Raw genomic sequence first — 27,147 nt, 5'->3', positions numbered from 1 at the left:
CAAAATTACTTGGGAAGGGCGTTGCATTTCATTGTTAGGAAAGGCAGAAACAAGCTATTGACACATTAAAGTAAGTGCTCACTTCTGTACTATCTTAGTATTTCCTGATTTTCAACAACATTCCCCTTAATAACTGATGCTAGTTCAAAAGGGGGTGGAGCAGTCCTAATGCAGAAAACAGCAGAACTACTACATCCCATAGCTTATGGTAGCAAAATGCTGAATAAAGCAGGGGAATATTACATGGGTATTGAGCAAGAAGCATTGGCTGTAGTTTGGACATTAAAACATTTTAAGGATCTTATCTACTGTTTGCTGGATCATGTGTTTACAAATTACCAACCTGTGTCTTATTTCAAAACTGAAGAACCACAGAAAGTTTTGCTAGATGGTCATTGACTTGAACAGGATTTCAATCCAACTATAGAATACATAGCTGGAAAACAAAACAGTGTATGAGATATGTTGTTACAGAATGTAGTCGTATTAACTGATTATCTTGCCCTAGATACTGATAAGCAAAAGGAGCAGCAGAATGACCCACTTTGGTTACAGTTGATATAGCAACCCCCCCCCCCCCCCCCCCCCCCCCACCTGAAAAGAAACCTCTATTCCAATTAGGGACTTTCTCTTGCAAGATAGAATATCATATGGGGAAGTAAAACTAGGAACACCAGCTTATACATTACTATAATAAATTATAGCAAATACACCCCTAACAGCCATCTGGGTAAAAACCAAAGCATTTAGCAAATTCAGTCAGAGTGCTTTTGGCTTAAGATGGCAAAGCAAATGGCACAGTTTGTTTGACAAATGTTCTGCATGCAATTACCTTAAAAGTAACGTAACGACGTTTTGATATACCTTGAGGTCAAGAAATCATGGAAGAGTTTCTATAGATGTACTCAGGATTGTCTCAGATCTGTCAAGGTAATAAATAGATACTTGCCAAACGAAACTACTCTAAAACTGTCATTAAGGTATATGAGGAAAACATCTTAGATTGCCACAGTGCACAAAGAGTTTTAATTACAGGTAAAGTATGAAAATTTAATACCAAATTCATGGAAAAGTTGTGAGAGAAGTATAACATTAGGAAAACTAATATTACTTCTCACCACCTAGTGTCAAATAGGTTAACAAGGATGAATCACAAGGTGTGAGACAGAGTAAGTATTGATTTTCAGAATAATTATTGAGATGAATGTATCTCAGATGTACAAAGTACAAAATATCGTTCCAATGTGGATGATACCCCATTTTAGGTGTTGCATGGATATGATGAGATATTTGTATAACCTGTTGATGTTTAAAGTCCAGACAGTGAATAACACTGATAATTATGTTGCACTGAAGTTCTCATGTACCCAACAAGCACATCAATGAATTAGACAACAAAGGGAAGCAACATGACAGTCCAGATAAGAACATGCTAGCTTAAGTCACTTAATTATGATGAGGACAGTGATGAACTTGAGCCTTGTATGGAAACCCCTGCCACAGTAGATACATTAACAGCATGAAACATACCTAAAAACATTTTCATGATTTCATTCTACCCCCTCATGTATATTTTACTAACTGTCATGTCCACTGTCCATGGGTATCTCCTGCATCTTTGTGCCATCATTGTTGTTGACTGCATTACCCCAATATGTCAGATGGATTTGGAGCTTTGGTTGAACCCTTGAACAATGTTACTTTGATGTAGGATGTAGTAACTGCTAGACTTCAATGTGAAGGATGGGAGAGTCTATGTAATCTCTCATTAAGTATCAGACCACATGGAAACAAGATAAAACATTTGTACTCGGCACATAATGCTTTTCCCTATTTATTAGGATTAAAGGAACATTTGAAGTGGAAGTTAGCTGACAACATCTGTACTTTGCATATAATGCATACTCTGTATATTTAGGATTAAAGGAACTTTAAAGTAGAAGTTAGCCAGCCTGCAAGTGTTGTTTCCTAAGTTTTAGTAAATTTTTCAGACAATAGCACAAACAGGAGGAGCAGGTGCAAGAGAGGGTTGTTTAGTCTTGGAGGGCTGGCCCTTCAAGTATTAATAGGTCTAGAACTTTAGTACATATACATGTATATAGCATTAATGATATGGCCTTGATTAGGGTACTCAATTGCCTATGCCCTCTCAGAAAAAAAAATGAAATGAGAATTTCTTTCAATAATACAAATGGAACTGTTTATCTCCTACTTAACCTTATTAAAGGTATAGCTGAAGTTTTCTTGTTAAGAGATCAAAACCAGAGTTACCCACCCAAACATCTTATAGCAACTTTAAATGATGATGTACGACTGACAACCAAATCAACAAAAAGGGATAATTTAAGATCTTCTGGAATAGTGCCTACAACACTACTGATGGGAGCTATGAAGCCCACAGTACTTAACGCACTACCCTAAAGTAAATCTTCCTGAATACCCACTACTAACCCTCATCTTTGATTTCTTCCAAAAACTGTTGAATAAACCTTAACAGTCTGCTTTGAAGGCCCATTTTCAAGAACTTCTTTATGATACCGCAAATCCAATTAGTATCATAGGCTTTCTCTAAATCAATAATTACTGCTATTGTATTTAACTTTCTAAAAGGGGAAACAGAAGAAGGAGTCACACGGGGAGTGCTCATCCTCCTCAAAGGCTCAGATTGGGGTGTCTAAATGTGTGTGGATGTAACCAAGATGAGAAAAAAGGAGAGATAGGTAGTATGTTTGAGGAAAGGAACCTGGATGTTTTGGCTCTGAGTGAAACGAAGCTCAAGGGTAAAGGGGAAGAGTGGTTTGGGAATGTCTTGGGAGTAAAGTCAGGGGTTAGTGAGAGGACAAGAGCAAGGGAAGGAGTAGCACTACTCCTGAAACATGAGTGGTGGGAGTATATGATAGAGTGTAAGAAAGTAAATTCTAGGTTGATATGGGTAAAACTGAAAGTTGATGGAGAGAGATGGGTGATTATTGGTGCATATGCACCTGAGCATGAGAAGAAAGATCATGAGAGGCAAGTGTTTTGGGAGCAGCTGAATGAGTGTGTTAGAGGTTTTGATGCACAAGACTGGGTTATAGTGATGGGTGATTTGAATGCAAAGGTGAGTTATGTGGCAGCTGAGGGAATAATTGGTATACATGGGGTGTTCAGTGTTGTAAATGGAAATGGTGAAGAGCTTGTAGATCTATGTGCTGAAAAAGGACTAGTGATTGGGAATACCTGGTTTAAAAAGTGAGATATACATAAGTATACATATGTAAGTAAGAGAGATGGTCAGAGAGCGTTATTGGATTACGTGTTAATTGATAGGCGCACAAAAGAGAGACTTTTGGATGTTAATGTGCTGAGAGGTGAAACTGGAAGGATGTCTGATCATCATCTTGTGGAGGCGAAGGTGAAGATTTGTAGGGGCTTTCAGAAAAGAAGAGAGAATGTTAGGGTGAAGAGAGTGGTGAGAGTAAGTGAGCTTGGGAAGGAGACTTGTGTGAGGAAGTACCAAGAGAGACTGAGTACAGAATGGAAAAAGGTGAGAGCAAAGGAGGTAAGGGGAGTGGAGGAGGAATGGGATGTATTTAGGGAAGCAGTGATGGCTTGCGAAAAAGATGCTTGTGGCATGAGAAGCGTGGGAGGTGGGTTGATTAGAAAGGGTAGTGAGTGGTGGAATGAAGAAGTAAGATTATTAGTGAAAGAGAAGAGAGAGGCATTTGGATGATTTTTGCAGGGAAAAAATGCAAATGAGTGGGAGATGTATAAAAGAAAGAGGCAGGAGATCAAGAGAAAGGTGCAAGAGGTGAAACAGGGCAAATGAAAGTTGGGGTGAGAGAGTATCATTAAATTTTAGGGAGAACAAAAAGATGTTTTGGAAGGAGGTAAATAAAGTGCGTAAGACAAGGGAGCAAATGGGAACTTCAGTGAAGGGGGCTAATGGGGAGGTGATAACAAGTAGTGGTGATGTGAGGAGATGGAGTGAGTATTTTGAAGGTTTGTTGAATGTGTTTGATGATAGAGTGGCAGATATAGGGTGTTTTGGTCGAGGTGGTCTGCAAAGTGAGAGGGTTAGGGAAAATGATTTGGTAAACAGAGAAGAGGTAATAAAAGCTTTGCGGAAGATGAAAGCCGGCAAGGCAGCAGGTTTGGATGGTATTGCAGTGGAATTTATTAAAAAAGGGGGTGACTGTATTGTTGACTGGTTGGTAACGTTATTTAATGTATGTATGATTCATGGTGAGGTGCCTGAGGATTGGCAGAATGCTTGCATAGTGCCATTGTACAAAGGCAAAGGGGATAAGAGTGAGTGCTCAAATCACAGAGGTATAAGTTTGTTGAGTATTCCTGGTAAATTATATGGGAGGGTATTGATTGAAAGGGTGAAGGCATGTACAGAGCATCAGATTGGGGAAGAGCAGTGTGGTTTCAGAAGTGGTAGAGGATGTGTGGATCAGGTGTTTGCTTAGAAGAATGTATGTGAGAAATACTTAGAAAAGCAAATGGATTTGTATGTAGCATTTATGGATCTGGAGAAGGCATATGATAGAGTTGATAGAGATGCTCTGTGGAAAGTATTAAGAATATATGGTGTGGGAGGCAAGTTGTTAGAAGCAGTGAAAAGTTTTTATCGAGGATGTAAGACATGTGTACGTGTAGGAAGAGAGGAAAGTGATTGGTTCTCAGTGAATGTAGGTTTGTGGCAGGGGTTAGTGATGTCTCCATGGTTGTTTAATTTGTTTATGGATGGGGTTGTTAGGTAGGTGAATGCAAGAGTTTTGGAAAGAGGGGCAAGTATGCAGTCTGTTGTGGATGAGAGAGCTTGGGAAGTGAGTCAGTTGTTGTTCGCTGATGATACAGCGCTGGTGGCTGATTCATGTCAGAAACTGCAGAAGCTGGTGACTGAGTTTGGTAAAGTGTGTGAAAGAAGAAAGTTGAGAGTAAATGTGAATAAGAGCAAGGTTATTAGGTACAGTAGGGTTGAGGGTCAAGTCAATTGGAAGGTAAGTTCAAATGGAGAAAAACTGGAGGAAGTGAAGTGTTTTAGATATCTGGGAATGGATCTGGCAGCGGATGGAACCATAGAAGCAGAAGTGAATCATAGGGTGGGGGAGGGGGCAAAAATTCTGTGAGCCTTGAAGAATGTTTGGAAGTCGAGAACATTATCTCGGAAAGCAAAAATGGGTATGTTTGAAGGAATAGTGGTTCCAACAATGTTGTATGGTTGCGAGGCGTAGGCTATGGATAGAGTTGTGTACAGGAGGGTGGATGTGCTGGATATGAGATGTTTGAGGACAATATGTGGTGTGAGGTGGTTTGATCGAGTAAGTAATGTAAGGGTAAGAGAGATGTGTGGAAATAAAAAGTGTGTGGTTGAGAGAGCAGAAGAGGGTGTTTTGAAATGGTTTGGTCCCATGGAGAGAATGAGTGAGGAAAGATTGACCAAGAGGATGTATATGTCAGAGGCGGAGGGAACGAGAAGTGGGAGACCAAATTGGAGGTGGAAAGATGGAGTGAAAAAGATTTTGAGTGATCGGGGCCTGAACATGCAGGAGGGTGAAAGGCGTGCAAGGAATAGAGTGAACTGGAACGATGTGGTATACCGGGGTCGACGTGCTGTCAATGGATTGAACCAGAGCATGTGAAGCGTCTGGGGTAAACCATGGAAAGTTCTGTGGGGCCTGGATGTGGAAAGGGAGCTGTGGTTTCGGTGCATTATTACATGACAGCTAGAGACTGAGTGTGAATGAATGGGGCCTTTGTTGTCTTTTCCTAGCTCTACCTCGCACACATGAGGGGGGAGGGGGTTGTTATTCCATGTGTGGCGAGGTGGCGATGGGAACAAATAAAGGCAGACACTATGAATTATGTATATGTGTATATATGTATAAGTCTGTGTGTGTATATATATCCCTGGGGATAGGGGAGAAAGAATACTTCCCACGTATTCCCTGCGTGTCGTAGAAGGCGACTAAAAGGGGAGGGAGCGGGTGGCTGGAAATCCTCCCCTCTCGTTTTTTTTTCAATTTTCCAAAAGAAGGAAAAAGGTGAGAACAATGGAAGTAAGGGGAGTGGGGGAGGAATGGGATGTATTTAGGGAATCAGTGATGGATTGCGCAAAAGATGCTTGTGGTATGAGAAGAGTGGGAGGTGGGTTGATTAGAAAGGGTAGTGAGTGGTGGGATGAAGAAGTAAGAGTATTAGTGAAAGAGAAGAGAGAGGCATTTGGACGATTTTTGCAGGGAAAAAATGCAATTGAGTGGGAGATGTATAAAAGAAAGAGACAGGAGGTCAAGAGAAAGGTGCAAGAGGTGAAAAAAAGGGCAAATGAGAGTTGGGGTGAGAGAGTATCATTAAATTTTAGGGAGAATAAAAAGATGTTCTGGAAGGAGGTAAATAAAGTGCGTAAGACAAGGGAGCAAATGGGAACTTCAGTGAAGGGCACAAATGGGGAGGTGATAACAAGTAGTGGTGATGTGAGAAGGAGATGGAGTGAGTATTTTGAAGGTTTGTTGAATGTGTTTGATGATAGAGTGGCAGATATAGGGTGTTTTGGTCGAGGTGGTGTGCAAAGTGAGAGGGTTAGGGAAAATGATTTGGTAAACAGAGAAGAGGTAGTGAAAGCTTTGCGGAAGATGAAAGCCGGCAAGGCAGCAGGTTTGGATGGTATTGCAGTGGAAGTTATTATAAAAGGGGGTGACTGTATTGTTGACTGGTTGGTAAGGTTATTTAATGTATGTATGACTCATGGTGAGGTGCCTGAGGATTGGCGGAATGCGTGCATAGTGCCATTGTACAAAGGCAAAGGGGATAAGAGTGAGTGCTCAAATTACAGAGGTATAAGTTTGTTGAGTATTCCTGGTAAATTATATGGGAGGGTATTGATTGAGAGGGTGAAGGCATGTACAGAGCATCAGATTGGGGAAGAGCAGTGTGGTTTCAGAAGTGGTAGAGGATGTGTGGATCAGGTGTTTGCTTTGAAGAATGTATGTGAGAAATACTTAGAAAAGCAAATGGATTTGTATGTAGCATTTATGGATCTGGAGAAGGCATATGATAGAGTTGATAGAGATGCTCTGTGGAAGGTATTAAGAATATATGGTGTGGGAGGAAAGTTGTTAGAAGCAGTGAAAAGTTTTTATCGAGGATGTAAGGCATGTGTACGTGTAGGAAGAGAGGAAAGTGATTGGTTCTCAGTGAATGTAGGTTTGCGGCAGGGGTGTGTGATGTCTCCATGGTTGTTTAATTTGTTTATGGATGGGGTTGTTAGGGAGGTAAATGCAAGAGTTTCGGAAAGAGGAGCAAGTATGAAGTCTGTTGGGGATGAGAGAGCTTGGGAAGTGAGTCAGTTGTTGTTCGCTGATGATACAGCGCTGGTGGCCGATTCATGTGAGAAACTGCAGAAGCTGGTGACTGAGTTTGGTAAAGTGTGTGGAAGAAGAAAGTTAAGAGTAAATGTGAATAAGAGCAAGGTTATTAGGTACAGTAGGGTTGAGGGTCAAGTCAATTGGGAGGTGAGTTTGAATGGAGAAAAACTGGAGGAAGTGAAGTGTTTTAGATATCTGGGAGTGGATCTGGCAGCGGATGGAAACATGGAAGCGGAAGTGGATCATAGGGTGGGGGAGGGGGCGAAAATTCTGGGGGCCTTGAAGAATGTGTGGAAGTCGAGAACATTATCTCGGAAAGCAAAAATGGGTATGTTTGAAGGAATAGTGGTTCCAACAATGTTGTATGGTTGCGAGGCATGGGCTATGGATAGAGTTGTGCGCAGGAGGATGGATGTGCTGGAAATGAGATGTTTGAGGACAATGTGTGGTGTGAGGTGGTTTGATCGAGTGAGTAACGTAAGGGTAAGAGAGATGTGTGGAAATAAAAAGAGCGTTGTTGAGAGAGCAGAAGAGGGTGTTTTGAAGTGGTTTGGGCACATGGAGAGAATGAGTGAGGAAAGATTGACCAAGAGGATATATGTGTCGGAGGTGGAGGGAACGAGGAGAAGAGGGAGACCAAATTGGAGGTGGAAAGATGGAGTGAAAAAGATTTTGTGTGATTGGGGCCTGAACATGCAGGAGGGTGAAAGGAGGGCAAGGAATAGAGTGAATTGGAGCGATGTGGTATACCGGGGTTGACGTGCTGTCAGTGGATTGAATCAAGGCATGTGAAGCGTCTGGGGTAAACCATGGAAAGCTGTGTAGGTGTGTATATTTGCGTGTGTGGACGTATGTATATACATGTGTATGGGGGGGAGTTGGGCCATTTCTTTCGTCTGTTTCCTTGCGCTGCCTCGCAAACGCGGGAGACAGCGACAAAGTATAATAAAAAAAAATATAATAAAAGAAGGAACAGAGAAGGGGGGGCCAGGTGAGGATATTCCCTCAAAGGCCCAGTCCTCTGTTCTTAAAGCTACCTCGCTAATGCGGGAAATGGCGAATAGTATGAAAGAAAAGAAAGTGTATATATATGTATACATTGAGATGTATAGGTATGTATATTTGCGTGTGTGGACGTGTATGTATATACATGTGTATGTGGGTGGGTTGGGCCATTCTTTCGTCTGTTTCCTTGCGCTACCTTGCTAACACGGGAGACAGCGACACAGCAAAATATAATATAATATATGTATTATGATGATTAAGAAATCCTTTCTGAATGTCTCTTACTAATTGTATGTGATGACTATTCTTTGTCTTGAAAATCTAAATGTAATGTATTAATACTCTCATTACGTCCAACACACATATGATCTATGATGAGATGACAGCAGTAGACATTAACTACTAATGGAAACTGATTAATATTTATGTTTCCAGTATATACATTAACTGCTTCTGTCAACATTCTTTTCCAATATTTTCTGAAATATCAGAGTGGAGCATTGAGAACTGACACAGGCCTTGGGGCAAACCTCACCCCTCTCGCCCATTCTATTTCAATATTTCAAGAACTAACAAAATATCCAAAATTAGGACAGCAATGAGTTTATAAAAAGAATGCATGTAGAGTGTTATATGATGATGAGGAATGCTTCTCATTCCCAAGCTGCAACTTCTACAATGAAGACACTGAATACATACTGCCACCCCCTTGAGGGAGTTCCAGAATGGAACAGGCATCAAAGATATAGACAGACAGACATACTGCTCAGTTGCCCTGCATATTCCCCACACAGATACTCACATACAACACTATACTTTAGGACCTGTTGCCAGCTTCCTGAGTATCATGACAACCAAGCAGAAGATAGTGGAGTCTCCAAGGGCAGTATGGTATGATGGGATGAGGGTTTTCATTTCACAATTAAAGTAGGATTGTTAGATCTGATGAAGAGGAGCTCACACCTAGGGCCCTACATGGACCCCAGGCCATGGACCAGTTGAGCCCCTCAGTTCCCCCTTATTAGGCTTGACTGTTGGAATTGGTCTTGAATGGATGGCTTTGGTTTTGGTACAAATGAAAGCTAAACAATGGGTACATGCAAAGGAAGCCCTTCTTCGTTTGTTCCTGATGCTACCTTGCTAAAATGAGAAAAGTGATTAGAAAAATATGGAATTCAAAACAAACTTTTTTTTATGTTGAAGGCTCCAGTCACAGATAAAAGTCCACATCAAGGCCAGACCTTAAAAGAAAGGATTATGAAAGGGAAAAAGAAGATATAAAGGAAAGCATTTACAAATTTTGAAAAAAGTAAAAAAACCTGTCTTAAAATGTGCCGGGTTATAGTTATTGGCAAAGACATGAGGGTGTAGAGAGTTTCAAAGCTTTGAGGTGTAGGGAAAGAAACAGTTATCAAAATGGCCAGCCATAAGTTGCTAATGGCCACAAAGTAATCAAGCAATGCAGGAGCTTGCCAAGTACTGCATGTTTTCCTTAGTGGTGGGGGCCCACAAGCAGCCAGCTCTCGAGAGCAAAAACTAAAGAAATACCTAGAGAAGAGAGAAAGTGAACCAACATTGGGTCATAGGGCAAGTAGGTCAAGTTTTCAGTTACCCTGGGAGAATTTATAGGTGTTATTCACTCCACAGTATTTGGTGTTGTTTCATAAGCAGGTAGTTATTACAGGAACTGAAGTAGGATGTCATATTGACATAGTGGAAAATCACAGCAGTATAGGAATGAAGCAATATAAATGAATCCATTTTTATGATAATGGAACATACTTATAGTGAATTCATACGTTCAAAATATAATATTCCCTTTACTGTCAAAGTGATTGCTTATAACCCTTGTTCAGTTTAAATCTTTAAAGTATAATTTACCATTTACTGTCAGCGTGTTTGCCTCAAACCCATAATCCATACAAGAATACCCACTATAGGCAGCCAAATGATAATAACAAACCAATATTTGGATAATATGTGCAACAAAAGCTTATTCTTTGATTACTTTTTCTAAATCCTGTAATCCCCCTAAAGTATGGACAAGTTCTCACTTCTTGTTTCCAGTTATTAGAAGTTGACAAAAATTTGTGCAAACATCCAATAACATCAAAAGCCCATCTTTTCCATTTGACTGAAGCCACAAATAGGGGCACACTTTCAGTGTAAAGTTTTTTAAGCTTTTGAAAATGATTGATGAGTTCCCCCAATGATGACATTTCAAGATTTTCATGACTGAGAAAATATCATCAATTAACATGAAGTACCTAGAAAATAATAAAAAAGAGTCTGATAAATTACTCATATTTGTTCCTTCATGGAATTCTTAAAATCTGAAGTGCCACACATGCTTGGCTTTTTGTTTGTTTTTAAGCTGAACTTAGCTGGCTCATCAATCTTCATTTCTTCTCTGCCACCTCTAGTAAATTACTGATACACAAAGATATTTTCCTAGTGCCAACCGCTCAACATCTGCCAAATCACTACAGTATGCACGAGTGACCAGACGACTATCACAAATTAATCTCTAATCAATGTGGGGTGTATGAGTGCCCATACTAAGGCCATATGTTCCATCTTGAAGTCATATGGGCAACTGACCTTCCAGAATTTTTCCTGGTGCTAATTACAGTTGCTTGCAACATAAGGCATCCCTACATATCAATACAGCATACTTTCCAAAATAAGTTTTTGGTGTGGGGAAAAAAAAATGGTTATTGCCTGCCACTGTCAAAACAGACCCCATGGTAACCACTATGAAAGAGTGGAGGAATTCAGCAACTTTCACCTTGCTTCTTTGTCAATGATAATTAAAGAACTATCAGCAAAACAATCATGCTGTTGCATAATTACTTGCCCTTTTCTAACTACTGAAGAATTTCCTCATTCTGCAAATCATAAGGTTAATGCATTCTATTTTTTGCTACTAGCACCATTAAACTTAACACTGGATCTTTAGTGTTTGTTGGACACCATTACAAGTTCAGAATACAATGAAGGAACAAAGGAGAGCAACAGACATGATCACAATCATAAGTAATGCATTTTCTTTCTTTACTACTAGTACCATTAAACTTACCACTGGATCTCTAGTGCTTGATGGACACCATTATAAGTGCAAAATACAATGAAGGAACAAAGGAGAGCAACAGACATGACCATCTCAAATTCAAAACTGGGCAAATAACGAAGAGTGGCGAAGAGTGGATGCTTGAGTTATGGCACCACCTGGAAAACACAGCAACGAGTTCTGCAAACATAATTGCCTTTTCAAAGAACTCCAGCATCAACAATGCGCCAAAGTATGAAAGTTATCAAAGTAAGGAGTACTGGACTTGTGATGTTAAAGTGTACTGACAGTTGCAAGCAAGGAATATTTTTATGAATATTAAGCAAGGAATCAAATGACATACATTGGACATGTTAAACAGTGGTTGTACACAATATTTTAATGTATGCAATCAATATGCTATTACAAAGGTAGATTTACTAAAATATAAAGAATCGGTGAGGGTTTAATAATCATCATCATCTTGGTCATCATAAAAATCATTTGGGTCTGGTTCAGTACTTTTCTCACTGGAGATAAGGTCTACAATTGTTTGCAATAGAGCACCTTCTTTACTGGATTTCTCCCATCTTGTCATACCTGGATGGCTAATCTTGTATTCCAAAAGTTGGTCTAATTCGCTACGTAAACTCTGTTACAAAATAAAAGGAGAAAGAAACCAATAAAAAATGTGACATACTTCACCAGAAAACTTTATAGCAATTCTATTGCCTTCATCCAATGACCATAAATATCTTATCTGTATCAAAGGCAATTAACTCAGAAATGAACTTTTAGTATGGTACTATTAATAACCTATCAGACTACTGACCTGCACTAAATGAGCAACATGTTGTGAGCTTCGAACCTGAACAAATCCATCAACATTTATCACTCCTTTACTCAGGTCATAGTTTAGTTTCTCTCCAAAGAAAAGAAGGGGATAGTTTGGCACCATAGAGCTGTCAAAGATGAAGACCTGAAGAAGAAATTCACGTACAACATTAGTTTACAAAATGAAATCTATTTTCATGCTCATCTGCTGTTCCCCATATTAGTGAGGAAGCACCAGGAATGGATGAAGAAATGGCCTCATTTGCTCACCACCACTCTCTAGCTGTCATGTATAATGCACTGAGACCACAGTCCCCTAAGCACAACTAGGCCCCACAGAACTTTCCCTATTTTTTTCCACAACTTTTTCTCACCATCATTTCTTATACAATCAATCCATCTCACACTACTTATCATCCTCAGGCATTCAATATCCAAAAAATACACTCTCACTCGCATTCAGGGACTAAGACTCACATCCATACAACACTGCTGGGACAATTATAATCTTGAAAATACCCATCGTTCATCCTTACAGATGCACTTACAGATGCACTTCTAAGCGCATCAATGACTTTAGCCCCTTCTTCCACCCTCTGATTCACTTCCTTGGTCATGTACACTCCCAGGCATTTAAAAATTCCTCTTCCTCCAGGTCTTCCCCATTTAAATTTACATTCAAACCATCCTGTTTCTTCCTGTGCTGCACCTCACTACCTGATTTCTGTTCACATTAACTCTCACCTTCTCTTACACAATATCTCAACATCTAGAGTTTCCCTTTGGAGTCTACCAACACAGCCATGTTATCTGTTATCCTTTGCATCATATTTACTGAGTATGTATTGGTGACTAAAAGTATTATGATATATTTTCCATATTTCAAGAATAGAAGAATTTGAATATCTTATCTTTCAATTTTAAAACAAAATGTTTTTTGAGCTAAAAAATATCCTGAACTATTACTTTCAGTTTTTGGTATTTGTCTCAGAAAAATAGATTTCCATTAAAGACTCATTATAAGAAGTACATTTCCTGCTGAAAACAAATCTGGAGTTGAAGCAATGTTTAGTCGTCTTTATGACATTCAATTAAGCTGTTAAATGAAGTCAATTTTAAAATATTTTTTGTTCCTTTATCTCAAATTTACTGAGTATATATCGGTAACTGAGAGCATTATGATATATTCTACAGCTAAAAAATCTCATGAACAATAACCTATAATTTTTGCTATTTTTCTCAGAAAAATAGATTTCCTTTGAAAACTCGTTATAAGGAGTATCTTTTATGCTAAAACAAATCTGGTGTCAAAATATTGTTTAGTACTCTTAATGACACTCAATTAAGCTGTTAAATGAAGTCAGTTTTAAAATATTTCTGTTCCTTTGATCTTATTTAATGAGTATGTATCGGTGACTGAGAACATTATGATATATTATTCATGATTACTTCAAGGATAGAAGTGTTTGAATATTTGATCTTTCAATTTTGAAACAAAAATCTCAAGCTAAAAAATACCCTGAACTGTTAACTTCAGTTTTTGGCATTTTTGTCAGAAAAATAGATTTCCTTTAAAAACTCATTATAAAAAGCATTTTCTCATGCTGAATACCAATCTTGTGTTAAAGTATCGTTTAATCATCTGTATGACTTCAATTAAGCTGTTAAATGAAGTCAATTTCAAAATATTTTCTGCTCCTTTGCATCATTACTTACTGGGTATGTATCAGTAACTGAGAGCCTTATGATATATTTTCCATGACTATGTCAAGTATAGAAGTGTTTGAATATTTTATCTTTCAATTTTGAAACAAAGTTTTTGAAGCCAAAAAATACCCAGAATTCCTTTCATTTTTGGCATATTTCTCAGAAAAATGTATTTCCTTTAAAAACTCATTATGAGAAGTATATTTTATGCTGAATACAAATCTGGTGTTAGAATATCATTTAGTCGTCTTTATGACACAATCAAAGCTGTTAAATGAATCCAGTTTCAAATATTTTCTGATCCTTTAAATTGTATTTAATAAGTATGTATCGGTGAATAAGAGCATTATGATATATTTTCCATGATTATTTCAAGTATTGAGGTGTTTGAATATTCTATCTTTCAATTTTGAAAAAATTAAAAAAAAATTGACCCTTTAAAAAAACCCTGAACTGTTACCTTCAGTTATTGGCATTTTTGTCAGAAAAATAGATTTCCTTTAAAAACTCATTATAAGAAGTACTTTTCATGCTGAATACAAATCTGGTATTAAAATATCGTTTAGTCATCTTTATGACATTCAATTAAGCTGTTAAATGAAGTCAATTTTAAATCATTTTCTAATCCTTTGCATCATATTTACTGGGTATGAATCGGTAACATAATTATTTGAGGTATAGAAATGTTTGAATATCTTTTCTTTAAATTTTGAAACAAAGTTTTTTGAGCTTAAAAATCTCCTGAACTATTACCTTCACCTTTTGGTATTTTTCATAAAAATCTATTTCCTTTAAAGACTCAATATAAAAAGTACTTTTCCTGCTGGATACAAATCAGGTGTTAAAATAACATTTAGTCGTCTATGACATTCAGTTAAGCTGTTAAATGAAGTCAGTTGTTGTTCGCTGATTCATGTCAGAAACTGCAGAAGCTGGTGACTGAGTTTGGTAAAGTGTGTGAAAGAAGAAAGGTTATTAGGAACAGTAGGGTTGAGTGTCTAAGTCAATTGGGAGGTAAGTTTGAATGGAGAAAAACTGGAGGAAGTGAAGTGTTTTAGATATCTGGGAGTGGATCTGGCAGCGGATGGAACCATGGAAGCGGAAGTGAATCGTAGGGTGGGGAAGGGGGCGAAAATTTTGGGAGCCTTGAAGAATGTTTGGAAGTCGAGAACATTATCTCGAAAAGGAAAAATGGGCATGTTTGAAGGAATAGTGGTTCCAACAATGTTGTATGGCTGCGAGGCGTGGGCTATGGATAGAGTTGTGCGTAGGAGAGTGGATGTGCTGGAAATGAGATGTTTGAGGACAATATGTGGTGTGAGGTGGTTTGATTGAGTAAGTAATGTAAGGGTAAGAGAGATGTGTGGAAATAAAAAGAGTGTGGTTGAGAGAGCAGAAGAGGGTGTTTTGAAATGGTTTGGTCACATGGAGAGAATGAGTGAGGAAAGATTGACCAAGAGAATATATGTGTCAGAGGTGGAGGGAACGAGGAGAAGTGGGAGACCAAATTGGAGGTGGAAAGATGGAGTGAAAAAGATTTTGAGTGATCGGGGCCTGAACATGCAGGAGGGTGAAAGGCGTGCAAGGAATAGAGTGAATTGGAACGATGTGGTATACCGGGGTCGACGTGCTGTCAATGGATTGAGCCAGGGCATGTGAAGTGTCTGGGGTAAACCATGGAAAGTTGTGTGGGGCCTGGATGTGGAAAGGGAGCTGTGGTTTCGGTGCATTATTACATGACAGCTAGAGACTGAGTGTGAACGAATGTGGCCTTTGTTGTCTTTTCCTAGCGCTACCTCGAGCACATGAGGGGGGAGGGGGTTGTTATTTCATGTGTGGCGGGGTGGCAATGGGAATTGAATAAAGGCAGACAGTAGGAATTGAATAAAGGCAGACAGTATGAATTATGTGCATGTGTATATATGTCTATGTCTGTGTGTGTGTATATATATGTAAAGTTGAGATGTACACGTATGTATATGTGCTGTGTGGGCATGTATGTATATACATGTGTATGTGGGTGGGTTGGGCCATTCTTTCATCTGTTTCCTTGCGCTACCTCCTTAACGTGGGAGACAGCGACAAAGCAAAATGAATAAATTGATAATTTTTAAAGCAAACACCTGACCCACACATCCTCTACTGCTCTTCCTTAATCTGATGCTCTGTATATGCCTTCACCCTCTCAATCATGTGAAGTGTCTGAGGTAAACCATGGAAAGTTCTGTGGGGCCTGGATGTGGAAAGGGAGCTGTGGTTTCGGTGCATTATTTACATGACAGCTAGAGACTGAGTGTGAACGAATGGGGCCTTTGTTGTCTTTTCCTAGTGCTACCTCGCACACATGAGGGGGGAGGGGGTTGTTATTCCATGTGTGGCGAGGTGGCGATGGGAATAAATAGAGACAGAAAGTATGAATTATGTACATGTGTATATATGTATATGTCTGTGTGTGTATGTATATGTGTACATTGAGATGTATAGGTATGTATATTTGCGTGTGTGGATGCGTATGTATACACATGTGTATGTGGGTGGGTTGGGCCATTCTTTCGTCTGTTTCCTTGCGCTACCTTGCTAACGCGGGAGACAGCGACAAAGCAAAATAAAATAAAAAAAAATCTAAAATACTTTCTGTTACTTTGTATTGTATTTACTAATTATGCATCAGGTACTGAGAGCATTATGATATATTTTCCATGATTATTTCAAGAACAGAAGTGTCTGAATATCTTATCTTTCAATTTTCAAACAAAAAAGTTTTTGGAACAAAATATACTCTTCAATTTTTGGTACTTTTCTCTGTAAAATACATTTGCTTTAAAAACTCATTACAAGAAGAATTTTTCATGCTGAATACAAGTCTGGCGTTAAAATAACGTTTAGTCCTCTTAATGACACTCAATTAAGCTGTTACATGAAGTCAGTTATAAAACATTTCTGTTCCTTTCCATCACTTTTCCTGAGCATGCATCAGTGACTGAGAGCATTATGATATATATATTTTCCATGATTATTTCAAGCGCAAAAGTGTTTGACAAAGTTTTATTTTTCAGTTTTGAAACAAAAAGCTCTTTGAGCTAAAAATACCAGGAACTGTTACCTTCACTTTTTGGCATTTTTTTTTCAGAGAAAAAATTCATTTAAAAACTCACTATAAGAAGTATTTTTTCATGTTAAATACAAATCTAGTGTTCAAATATTGTTTAGTCATCTTTATGACATTCAATTAAGCTGTTAAATGAAGTTAATTTCAAAATATTTTCTGCTCCTTTGCATCATATTTATTGGTTATGTATCAGTAACTGACAGCATTATGATATATTTTCCATGATTATTTCAAGTATAGAAGTGTTTGAATATTTGATCTTTTAATTTTGAAACAAGACGTTTTTGGAGCCAAAAATACCCTGAAGTATTACCTCCAATTTTTGGCATTTTTCTCGGAAAAATAATTTCCTTTAAAACTCATTATGAGAAGTATATTTTATGCTGAATACAAATCTGGTGTTAGAATAGCATTTAGTCATCTTTATAACGTTCAATTAAGCAGTTAAATGAATTCAATTTTAAATATTTTCTTATCCTTTGCATCGTACTTACTGGGTATGTATCAGCAACTAAGAATATTATGATATATTTTCCATGATCATTTCAAGCTAGAAGCATTTGAATATTTTATCCTTCAATTTTGAAATGAAAAAATTGTGCTAAAAATACTCCTCACTGTTACCTTCAGTTTCTGGCATTTTATTCATTATAATTAGTATTTTTCATGCAGCATACTAATCTGGTGTTTAAACATCGTTTAGTTGTCTTTATGACATTCAAAAATACTGTTAAATGAAGTCAATTTCAAAACAATTTCTGCTCCTTTGCATCTTATTTACTGCATATGTATCGGTAACTGACACCATCATGATATATTTTCCATGATTATTTCAAGTATAGAAGTGTTTCAGTATTTCAATCTTTCAATTTTGAAACAAGGTTTTTGGAGCCAAAAAATACCCTGAAGTATTGTATTACTTTCAATTTTTTACATTTTTCTCAGAAAAATAATTTCCTTTAAAAACTCATTATGAGAAGTATATTTCTTGATGCTGAATACAAATCTGGTGTTAAAATATCATTTAGTCATCTTTATGACATTCAATTAAGATGTTAAATAAATTCAATTCTAAATATTTTCTGATCCTCTGCATTGTCTTTACTGGGTATGTATCAGTGACTAAGAGCATTATAATACATTTTCCATGATTATTTGAAGTATAGAAGTGTCTGAATATCTTATCTTTTAATTTTAAAACATAAACAATCTTGAGCTTAAAAATACCCTGAACTATTACCTTCAATTTTTGGTATTTGTCTCAGAAAAATAGATTTCCTTTAGAGACTCATTATAATCAGTATTTTTCCTGCCAAATACAAATCTGGTGTTAAAATAACGTTTAGTCATCTTTAAGACATTCAATTAAGCTGTTAAATGAAGTCAATCTTAAGAAACTTTTTGTTCCTTTGCATCATATTCACTGAGTATGTGGCAGTAAATGAGAGCATTATGATATATTTTCCATGATTATTTCAAGTATAGAAGTGTTTCAATATCTTATCTTTCAATTTAGAAACACAAAATTTAGAGAGCTAAAAAATACCCTGAATTATCATAACCTACAATTTTTTAGTATTTTTCCAGAAAAACAGATTTGCTTTAAAAACTCATTATAATTACTATTTTTCAAGTTGAATACAAATCTGTACAAAGGCAAAGGGGACAAGAGTAAGTGCTCAAATTACAGAGATATAAGTTTGTCGAGTATTCCTGGGAAATTATATGGGAGGGTATTGATTGAGAGGGTGAAGGCACATACAGAGCATCAGATTAAGGAAGAGCAGTGTGGTTTCAGAAGTGGAATAGGATGTGTGGGTCAGGTGTTTGCTTTAAAAATTATCAATTTATTCATTTTGCTTTGTCGCTGTCTCCCACGTTAATGAGGAAGCGTAAGGAAACAGATGAAAGAATGGCCTAACCCACCCACATGTATAGACATACATGCCCACACAGCACATATACATACATGTACATCTCAACATATACATATATATACACATACAGACATATACATATAAACACATGTACATAATTCATACTGTCTGCCTTTATTCAATTCCTATTGCCACCCCGCCACACATGAAATAACAACCCCCTCCCCCCTCATGTGCTCGAGGTAGCGCTAGGAAAAGACAACAAAGGCCACATTCGTTCACACTCAGTCTCTAGCTGTCATGTAATAATGCACCGAAACCACAGCTCCCTTTCCACATCCAGGCCCCACACAACTTTCCATGGTTTACCCCAGACACTTCACATGCCCTGGCTCAATCCATTGACAGCACGTCGACCCCGGTATACCACATCGTTCCAATTCACTCTATTCCTTGCACGCCTTTCACCCTCCTGCATGTTCAGGCCCCGATCACTCAAAATCTTTTTCACTCCATCTTTCCACCTCCAATTTGGTCTCCCACTTCTCCTCATTCCCTCCACCTCTGACACATATATTCTCTTGGTCAATCTTTCCTCACTCATTCTCTCCATGTGACCAAACCATTTCAGAACACCCTCTTCTGCTCTCAACCACACTCCTTTTATTACCACACATCTCATTTACCCTATTATCACTTACTCGATCAAACCACCTCACACCACATATTGTCCTCAAACATCTCATTTCCAGCACATCCACCCTCCTCCACACAACTCTATCCATAGCCTACGCCTCACAACCATATAACATTGTTGGAACCACTATTCCTTCAAACATACCCATTTTTGCTTTCCGAGATAATGTTCTCGACTTCCACACATTCTTCAAGGCTCCCAGAACTTTCGCCCCAACCCTACGATTCACTTCCGCTTCCATGGTTCCATCCGCCGCCAAATCCACTCCCAGATATCTAAAACACTTTACTTCCTCCAGTTTTTCTCCATTCAAACTTACCTCCCAGTTGACTTGTCCCTTTACCCTACTGTACCTAATAACCTTGCTCTTATTCACATGTATTCTCAGCTTTCTTCTCTCACACACTTTACCAAACTCAGTCACCAGCTTCTACAGTTTCTCACATAAATCAGCCACCAGCGCTGTATCATCAGCGAACAACAACTGACTCACTTTCCAAGCTCTTTCATCCACAACAGACTGCATACTTGCCCCCCTTTCCAAATCTCTTGCATTCACCTTCCTAATAACCCCATCCATAAACAAATTAAACAACCATGGAGACATCACACACCCCTGCCACAAACCTACATTCACTGAGAACTAATCATTTTCCTCTCTTCCTACATGTACACATACCTTACATCCGAGAAAAACTTTTCATTGCTTCTAACAACTTGCCTCCCACACCACATATTCTTAATACCTTCCACAGAGCATCTCTATCAACTCTATCATATGCCTTCACCAGATCCATAAATGCTACATACAAATACATCTGCTTTTCTAAGTATTTCTCAATTTCTTAGTATTTTTCTCAGAAAAATAGATTTGCTTTAAAACCTCATTCTAAGAAGTAATTTTATGCTGAATACAAATCTGCTGTTAAAATAACATTTAGCCCTCCTAATGATATTCAATTAAGCTGTTAAATGAAGTCAATTTAAAATATTTCTGTTCCTTTGCATCGTATTTACTGTGTATGTACCGGTGACTGAGATCATTATGATATATCAACCATGACTATTTCCAGTATAGAAGTGTTTGAATATCTCACCTTTCAAATTTGAAAATTCGTTATAAGACGTATTTTTGAAACACAAAGTACTTTGAGCTAAAAAATACCCCTAACTATTCAGGGGCGTATCTAGGGGAAACAGTGCCTATGGCAAGCACTGAAATTGTGCCCCTGGCTTGATTAAAAATGTACATACAATGGATGTACATAAAAATATATACAGCGTAATTATAAACACCATTATGCGACATTCATTTTTTCTTTTCATTTCAAGCTAGAAGTTTCAGTTTTCTAAATTGTTTCTTACATTTTTCACATGTATATATGTGTATGTGTGTGTGTGTGTATATGTGCGTGTGTGTGTGTATGTGTGTGTATGTGTATATATATATGTATATTATCCCTGGGGATAGGGGTGAAAGAATACTTCCCACGCATTCCTCGCGTGTCATAAAAAGCGACTAGAGGGGACGGGAGCGGGGGGCCAGAAATCCTCCCCTCCTTGTATTTTTTTAACTTTCTAAAATGGGAAACAGAAGAAGGAGTCACGCGGGGAGTGCTCATCCTCCTCGAAGGCTCAGATTGGGGTGCCTAAATGTGTGTGGATGTAACCAAGATGTGAAAAAAGGAGAGATAGGTAGTATGTTTGAGGAAAGGAACCTGGATGTTTTGGCTCTGAGTGAAACGAAGCTCAAGGGTAAAGGGGAAGAGTGGTTTGGGAATGTCTTGGGAGTAAAGTCAGGGGTTAGTGAGAGGACAAGAGCAAGGGAAGGAGTAGCAGTACTCCTGAAACAGGAGTTGTGGAAGTATGTGATAGAATGGAAGAAAGTAAATTCTAGGTTGATATGGGTCAAACTGAAAGTTGATGGAGAGAGATGGGTGATTATTGGTGCATATGCACCTGGGCATGAGAAGAAAGATCATGAGAGGCAAGTGTTTTGGGAGCAGCTGAATGAGTGTGTTAGTGGTTTTGATGCACGAGACCGGGTTATAGTGTTGGGTGATTTGAATGCAAAGGTGAGTAATGTGGCAGTTGAGGGAATAATTGGTATACATGGGGTGTTCAGTGCTGTAAATGGAAATGGTGAAGAGCTTGTAGATTTATGTGCTGAAAAAGGACTGATGATTGGGAATACCTGGTTTAAAAAGCGAGATATACATAAGTATACTTATGTAAGTAGGAGAGATGGCCAGAGAGCGTTATTGGATTATGTGTTAATTGACAGGTGCGCGAAAGAGAGACTTTTGGATGTTAATGTGCTGAGAGGTGCAACTGGAGGGATGTCTGATCATTATCTTGTGGAGGCTAAGGTGAAGATTTGTATGGGTTTTCAGAAAAGAAGAGTGAATGTTGGGGTGAAGAGGGTGGTGAGAGTAAGTGATCTTGGGAAGGAGACTTGTGTGAGGAAGTACCAGGAGAGACTGAGTACAGAATGGAAAAAGGTGAGAACAATGGAAGTAAGGGGAGTGGGGGAGGAATGGGATGTATTTAGGGAATCAGTGATAGATTGCGCAAAAGATGCTTGTGGTATGAGAAGAGTGGGAGGTGGGTTGATTAGAAAGGGTAGTGAGTGGTGGGATGAAGAAGTAAGAGTATTAGTGAAAGAGAAGAGAGAGGCATTTGGACGATTTTTGCAGGGAAAAAATGCAATTGAGTGGGAGACGTATAAAAGAAAGAGACAGGAGGTCAAGAGAAAGGTGCAAGAGGTGAAAAAAAGGGCAAATGAGAGTTGGGGTGAGAGAGTACCATTAAGTTTTAGGGAGAATAAAAAGATGTTCTGGAAGGAGGTAAATAAAGTGCGTAAGACAAGGGAGCAAATGGGAACTTCAGTGAAGGGCGCAAATGGGGAGGTGATAACAAGTAGTGGTGATGTGAGAAGGAGATGGAGTGAGTATTTTGAAGGTTTGTTGAATGTGTTTGATGATAGAGTGGCAGATATAGGGTGTTTTGGTCGAGGTGGTGTGCAAAGTGCGAGGGTTAGGGAAAATGATTTGGTAAACAGAGAAGAGGTAGTAAAAGCTTTGCGGAAGATGAAAGCCGGCAAGGCAGCAGGTTTGGATGGTATTGCAGTGGAATTTATTAAAAAAGGGGGTGACTGTATTGTTGACTGGTTGGTAAGGTTATTTAATGTATATATGACTCATGGTGAGGTGCCTGAGGATTGGCGGAATGCCTGCATAGTGCCATTGTACAAAGGCAAAGGGGATAAGAGTGAGTGCTCAAATTACAGAGGTATAAGTTTGTTGAGTATTCCTGGCAAATTATATGGGAGGGTATTGATTGAGAGGGTGAAGGCATGTACAGAGCATCAGATTGGGGAAGAGCAGTGTGGTTTCAGAAGTGGTAGAGGATGTGTGGATCAGGTGTTTGCTTTGAAGAATGTATGTGAGAAATACTTAGAAAAGCAAATGGATTTGTATGTAGCATTTATGGATCTGGAGAAGGCATATGATAGAGTTGATAGAGATGCTCTGTGGAAGGTATTAAGAATATATGGTGTGGGAGGCAAGTTGTTAGAAGCAGTGAAAAGTTTTTATCGAGGATGTAAGGCATGTGTACGTGTAGGAAGAGAGGAAAGTGATTGGTTCTCAGTGAATGTAGGTTTGCGGCAGGGGTGTGTGATGTCTCCATGGTTGTTTAATTTGTTTATGGATGGGGTTGTTAGGGAGGTGAATGCAAGAGTTTTGGAAAGAGGGGCAAGTATGAAGTCTGTTGGGGATGAGAGAGCTTTGGAAGTGAGTCAGTTGTTGTTCGCTGATGATACAGCGCTGGTGGCTGATTCATGTGAGAAACTACAGAAGCTGGTGACTGAGTTTGGTAAAGTGTGTGAAAGAAGAAAGTTAAGAGTAAATGTGAATAAGAGCAAGGTTATTAGGTACAGTAGGGTTGAGGGTCAAGTCAATTGGGAGGTGAGTTTGAATGGAGAAAAACTGGAGGAAATGAAGTGTTCTAGATATCTGGGAGTGGATCTGGCAGCGGATGGAACCATGGAAGCGGAAGTGGATCATAGGGTGGGGGAGGGGGCGAAAATTCTGGGAGCCTTGAAGAATGTGTGGAAGTCGAGAACATTATCTCGGAAAGCAAAAATGGGTATGTTTGAAGGAATAGTGGTTCCAACAATGTTGTATGGTTGCGAGGCGTGGGCTATGGATAGAGTTGTGCGCAGGAGGATGGATGTGCTGGAAATGAGATGTTTGAGGACAATGTGTGGTGTGAGGTGGTTTGATTGAGTAAGTAACGTAAGGGTAAGAGAGATGTGTGGAAATAAAAAGAGCGTGGTTGAGAAAGCAGAAGAGGGTGTTTTGAAATGGTCTGGTCACATGGAGAGAATGAGTGAGGAAAGATTGACCAAGAGGATATATGTGTCGGAGGTGGAGGGAACGAGGAGAAGAGGGAGACCAAATTGGAGGTGGAAAGATGGAGTGAAAAAGATTTTGTGTGATCGGGGCCTGAACATGCAGGAGGGTGAAAGGAGGGCAAGGAATAGAGTGAATTGGAGCGATGTGGTAAACCGGGGTTGACGTGCTGTCAGTGGATTGAATCAAGGCATGTGAAGCGTCTGGGGTAAACCATGGAAAGCTGTGTAGGTATGTATATTTGCGTGTGTGGACGTATGTATATACATGTGTATGGGGGTGGGTTGGGCCATTTCTTTCGTCTGTTTCCTTGCGCTACCTCGCAAACGCAGGAGACAGCAACAGCAAAAAAAAAAAAAAAAGAAAAAAAAAAAATTATAAACTGTTGAAGAGTTAGGCCAAACTTAAATCTATATAAACTCTTGAAAGACTTAAAGACTTATTTGATCAAAATTGTAACATACAAGCAGTAATGCAACTGACAGTAGCAAAATATTATCACAGTTGAAAAGTAGGAGAGTTTCTTTTTTATCTCACAAAACCAAACCGTCAAAAATGTCAATCGGGTAGCATATGTCAAAAAACAAGCCTGTTGCATGGCGCCCCCCTTCAAGTGGTGCCCAGGGCACCTGCCCTACCTGCCATACCCTAGATATGCCACTGCTCTACGCTCAGCTGATTGGAAAGTGCCATGCACACTATCCACTTGTAATTGTAGGGAAAGTGAAGAGAATGTATCCCAATATTGCAATATGAGATTGTAGGATGAATCAACAACATATAACCACGTGAGTTGGACTGCCTAACTGGCTGGACATCGCCACTTGCTACTAAATGACCACAAGCTAAAGTGATTGCCTGCCTTTGCCTAGCGCATTTCTTGAAACCTTTTTTTTCTTTTATCTGAATTATTTCATTTGCTTTTCATACACCATATATACAAAATAACACAAAATGATATAGCCACATAATTAATACAGCATAGCATCTGTGTGATACTTTAACTAAAATTCACTAGGAATAAAAACAAAGAAACACCTAAAATCTTTTTTCACAATGGAAAGTGACATACATTGGCTGCTTAGTTCAAGAAGAATAAAACTAGCAAAACTTTAGGTGCTTCAACTACGTAAAAATTCAATGGTCAAAAACAGCTTACCTTGGATGACTTGATTTTTTCTCTGTATACCATCCATGGATATTTGAAATCTCTATCCTTTTCATTTACTGACTTAGGATGTAGTGCCACTCGTCGTTCCTGTGCTGTTCGTATCTTAAGAGGTTTATGGGGACTTGGACGTCCTGTGTTCGGCAATATTCTGGCAACATTTGGGTAAAGGCCAGCTGTGATGATGGCTCGCACCAAGGCAAGGTTTTCAGAGTTACGATTAACCACACCTAGTAAAAGATGTTTAATTATGTTATTTCAAACTAAAGCTAACAGATAAAATTTCAAGAATAACATTAAGCACTCACACAGGAAACATATTCTCTTTACCTCCTTAATCATAACAATGTACATACCACAAATCAGCATGAAATTTCAAATACAAACACATGTTATATTCATATGTGTGTGCAACAAGTTAGTGACAAAAGCTAAAAAGAACACTGGCAGGTGTCACCAAATCAAGTGGTAAAGAACCCTGCCACCTTAATTAATACAAATAATACATAAATCAACACATCCACACACTCAAACATTTTTTTTTTTTTTTTTTTTTTTTTTATACTTTGTCGCTGTCTCCCGCGTTTGCGAGGTAGCGCAAGGAAACAGACGAAAGAAATGGCCCAACCCCCCCCCATACACATGTACATACACACGTCCACACACGCAAATATACATACCTACACAGCTTTCCATGGTTTACCCCAGACGCTTCACATGCCTTGATTCACTCCACTGACAGCACGTCAACCCCTGTATACCACATCGCTCCAATTCACTCTATTCCTTGCCCTCCTTACACCCTCCTGCATGTTCAGGCCCCGATCACACAAAATCTTTTTCACTCCATCTTTCCACCTCCAATTTGGTCTCCCTCTTCTCCTCGTTCCCTCCACCTCCGACACATATATCCTCTTGGTCAATCTTTCCTCACTCATTCTCTCCATGTGACCAAACCATTTCAAAACACCCTCTTCTGCTCTCTCAACCACGCTCTTTTTATTTCCACACATCTCTCTTACCCTTACGTTACTTACTCGATCAAACCACCTCACACCACACATTGTCCTCAAACATCTCATTTCCAGCACATCCATCCTCCTGCGCACAACTCTATCCATAGCCCACGCCTCGCAACCATACAACATTGTTGGAACCACTATTCCTTCAAACATACCCATTTTTGCTTTCCGAGATACTGTTCTCGACTTCCACACATTTTTCAAGGCTCCCAAAATTTTCGCCCCCTCCCCCACCCTATGATCCACTTCCGCTTCCATGGTTCCATCCGCTGACAGATCCACTCCCAGATATCTAAAACACTTCACTTCCTCCAGTTTTTCTCCATTCAAACTCACCTCCCAATTGACTTGACCCTCAACCCTACTGTACCTAATAACCTTGCTCTTATTCACATTTACTCTTAACTTTCTTCTTCCACACACTTTACCAAACTCAGTCACCAGCTTCTGCAGTTTCTCACATGAATCAGCCACCAGCGCTGTATCATCAGCGAACAACAACTGACTCACTTCCCAAGCTCTCTCATCCCCAACAGACTTCATACTTGCCCCTCTTTCCAGGACTCTTGCATTTACCTCCCTAACAACCCCATCCATAAACAAATTAAACAACCATGGAGACATCACACACCCCTGCCGCAAACCTACATTCACTGAGAACCAATCACTTTCCTCTCTTCCTACACGTACACATGCCTTACATCCTCGATAAAAACTTTTCACTGCTTCTAACAACTTGCCTCCCACACCATATATTCTTAATACCTTCCACAGAGCATCTCTATCAACTCTATCATATGCCTTCTCCAGATCCATAAATGCTACATACAAATCCATTTGCTTTTCTAAGTATTTCTCACATACATTCTTCAAAGCAAACACCTGATCCACACATCCTCTACCACTTCTGAA

At 38.9% G+C, this 27,147-nt stretch overlaps 1 protein-coding gene across 5 annotated transcripts in view; it reads right to left on the bottom strand.

Annotated features, from left to right (window-relative positions):
- Positions 1–296: 296 nt before the first annotated feature.
- LOC139761047 (ATP-dependent DNA/RNA helicase DHX36-like) overlaps positions 297–27,147 on the bottom strand; it is a 189,584-nt gene continuing 162,733 nt past the window's right edge. For 4 of the 5 annotated variants that reach the window (XM_071684847.1, XM_071684818.1, XM_071684838.1 and 1 more), the window contains 3 exons: positions 25,205–25,443; positions 12,239–12,385; positions 11,776–12,058 (listed from right to left, as the gene is read on the bottom strand). In XM_071684847.1, the coding sequence (XP_071540948.1) occupies positions 11,873–12,058; positions 12,239–12,385; positions 25,205–25,443 (572 nt within the window). In that variant the 3' untranslated portion in view covers positions 11,776–11,872. Of the gene's footprint in view, positions 437–11,775; positions 12,059–12,238; positions 12,386–25,204; positions 25,444–27,147 lie in introns of those variants that run through there. The other variant, XM_071684856.1, reaches the window with a different exon arrangement.

The sequence above is a fragment of the Panulirus ornatus genome, chromosome 3, assembly GCF_036320965.1.
Source record: "Panulirus ornatus isolate Po-2019 chromosome 3, ASM3632096v1, whole genome shotgun sequence".
In the NCBI taxonomy this organism is placed as follows: domain Eukaryota; kingdom Metazoa; phylum Arthropoda; class Malacostraca; order Decapoda; family Palinuridae; genus Panulirus; species Panulirus ornatus.
The sequence above is the reverse complement of the archived record's forward strand: the minus strand, read 5'-3'. Positions and strand labels throughout refer to the sequence as shown.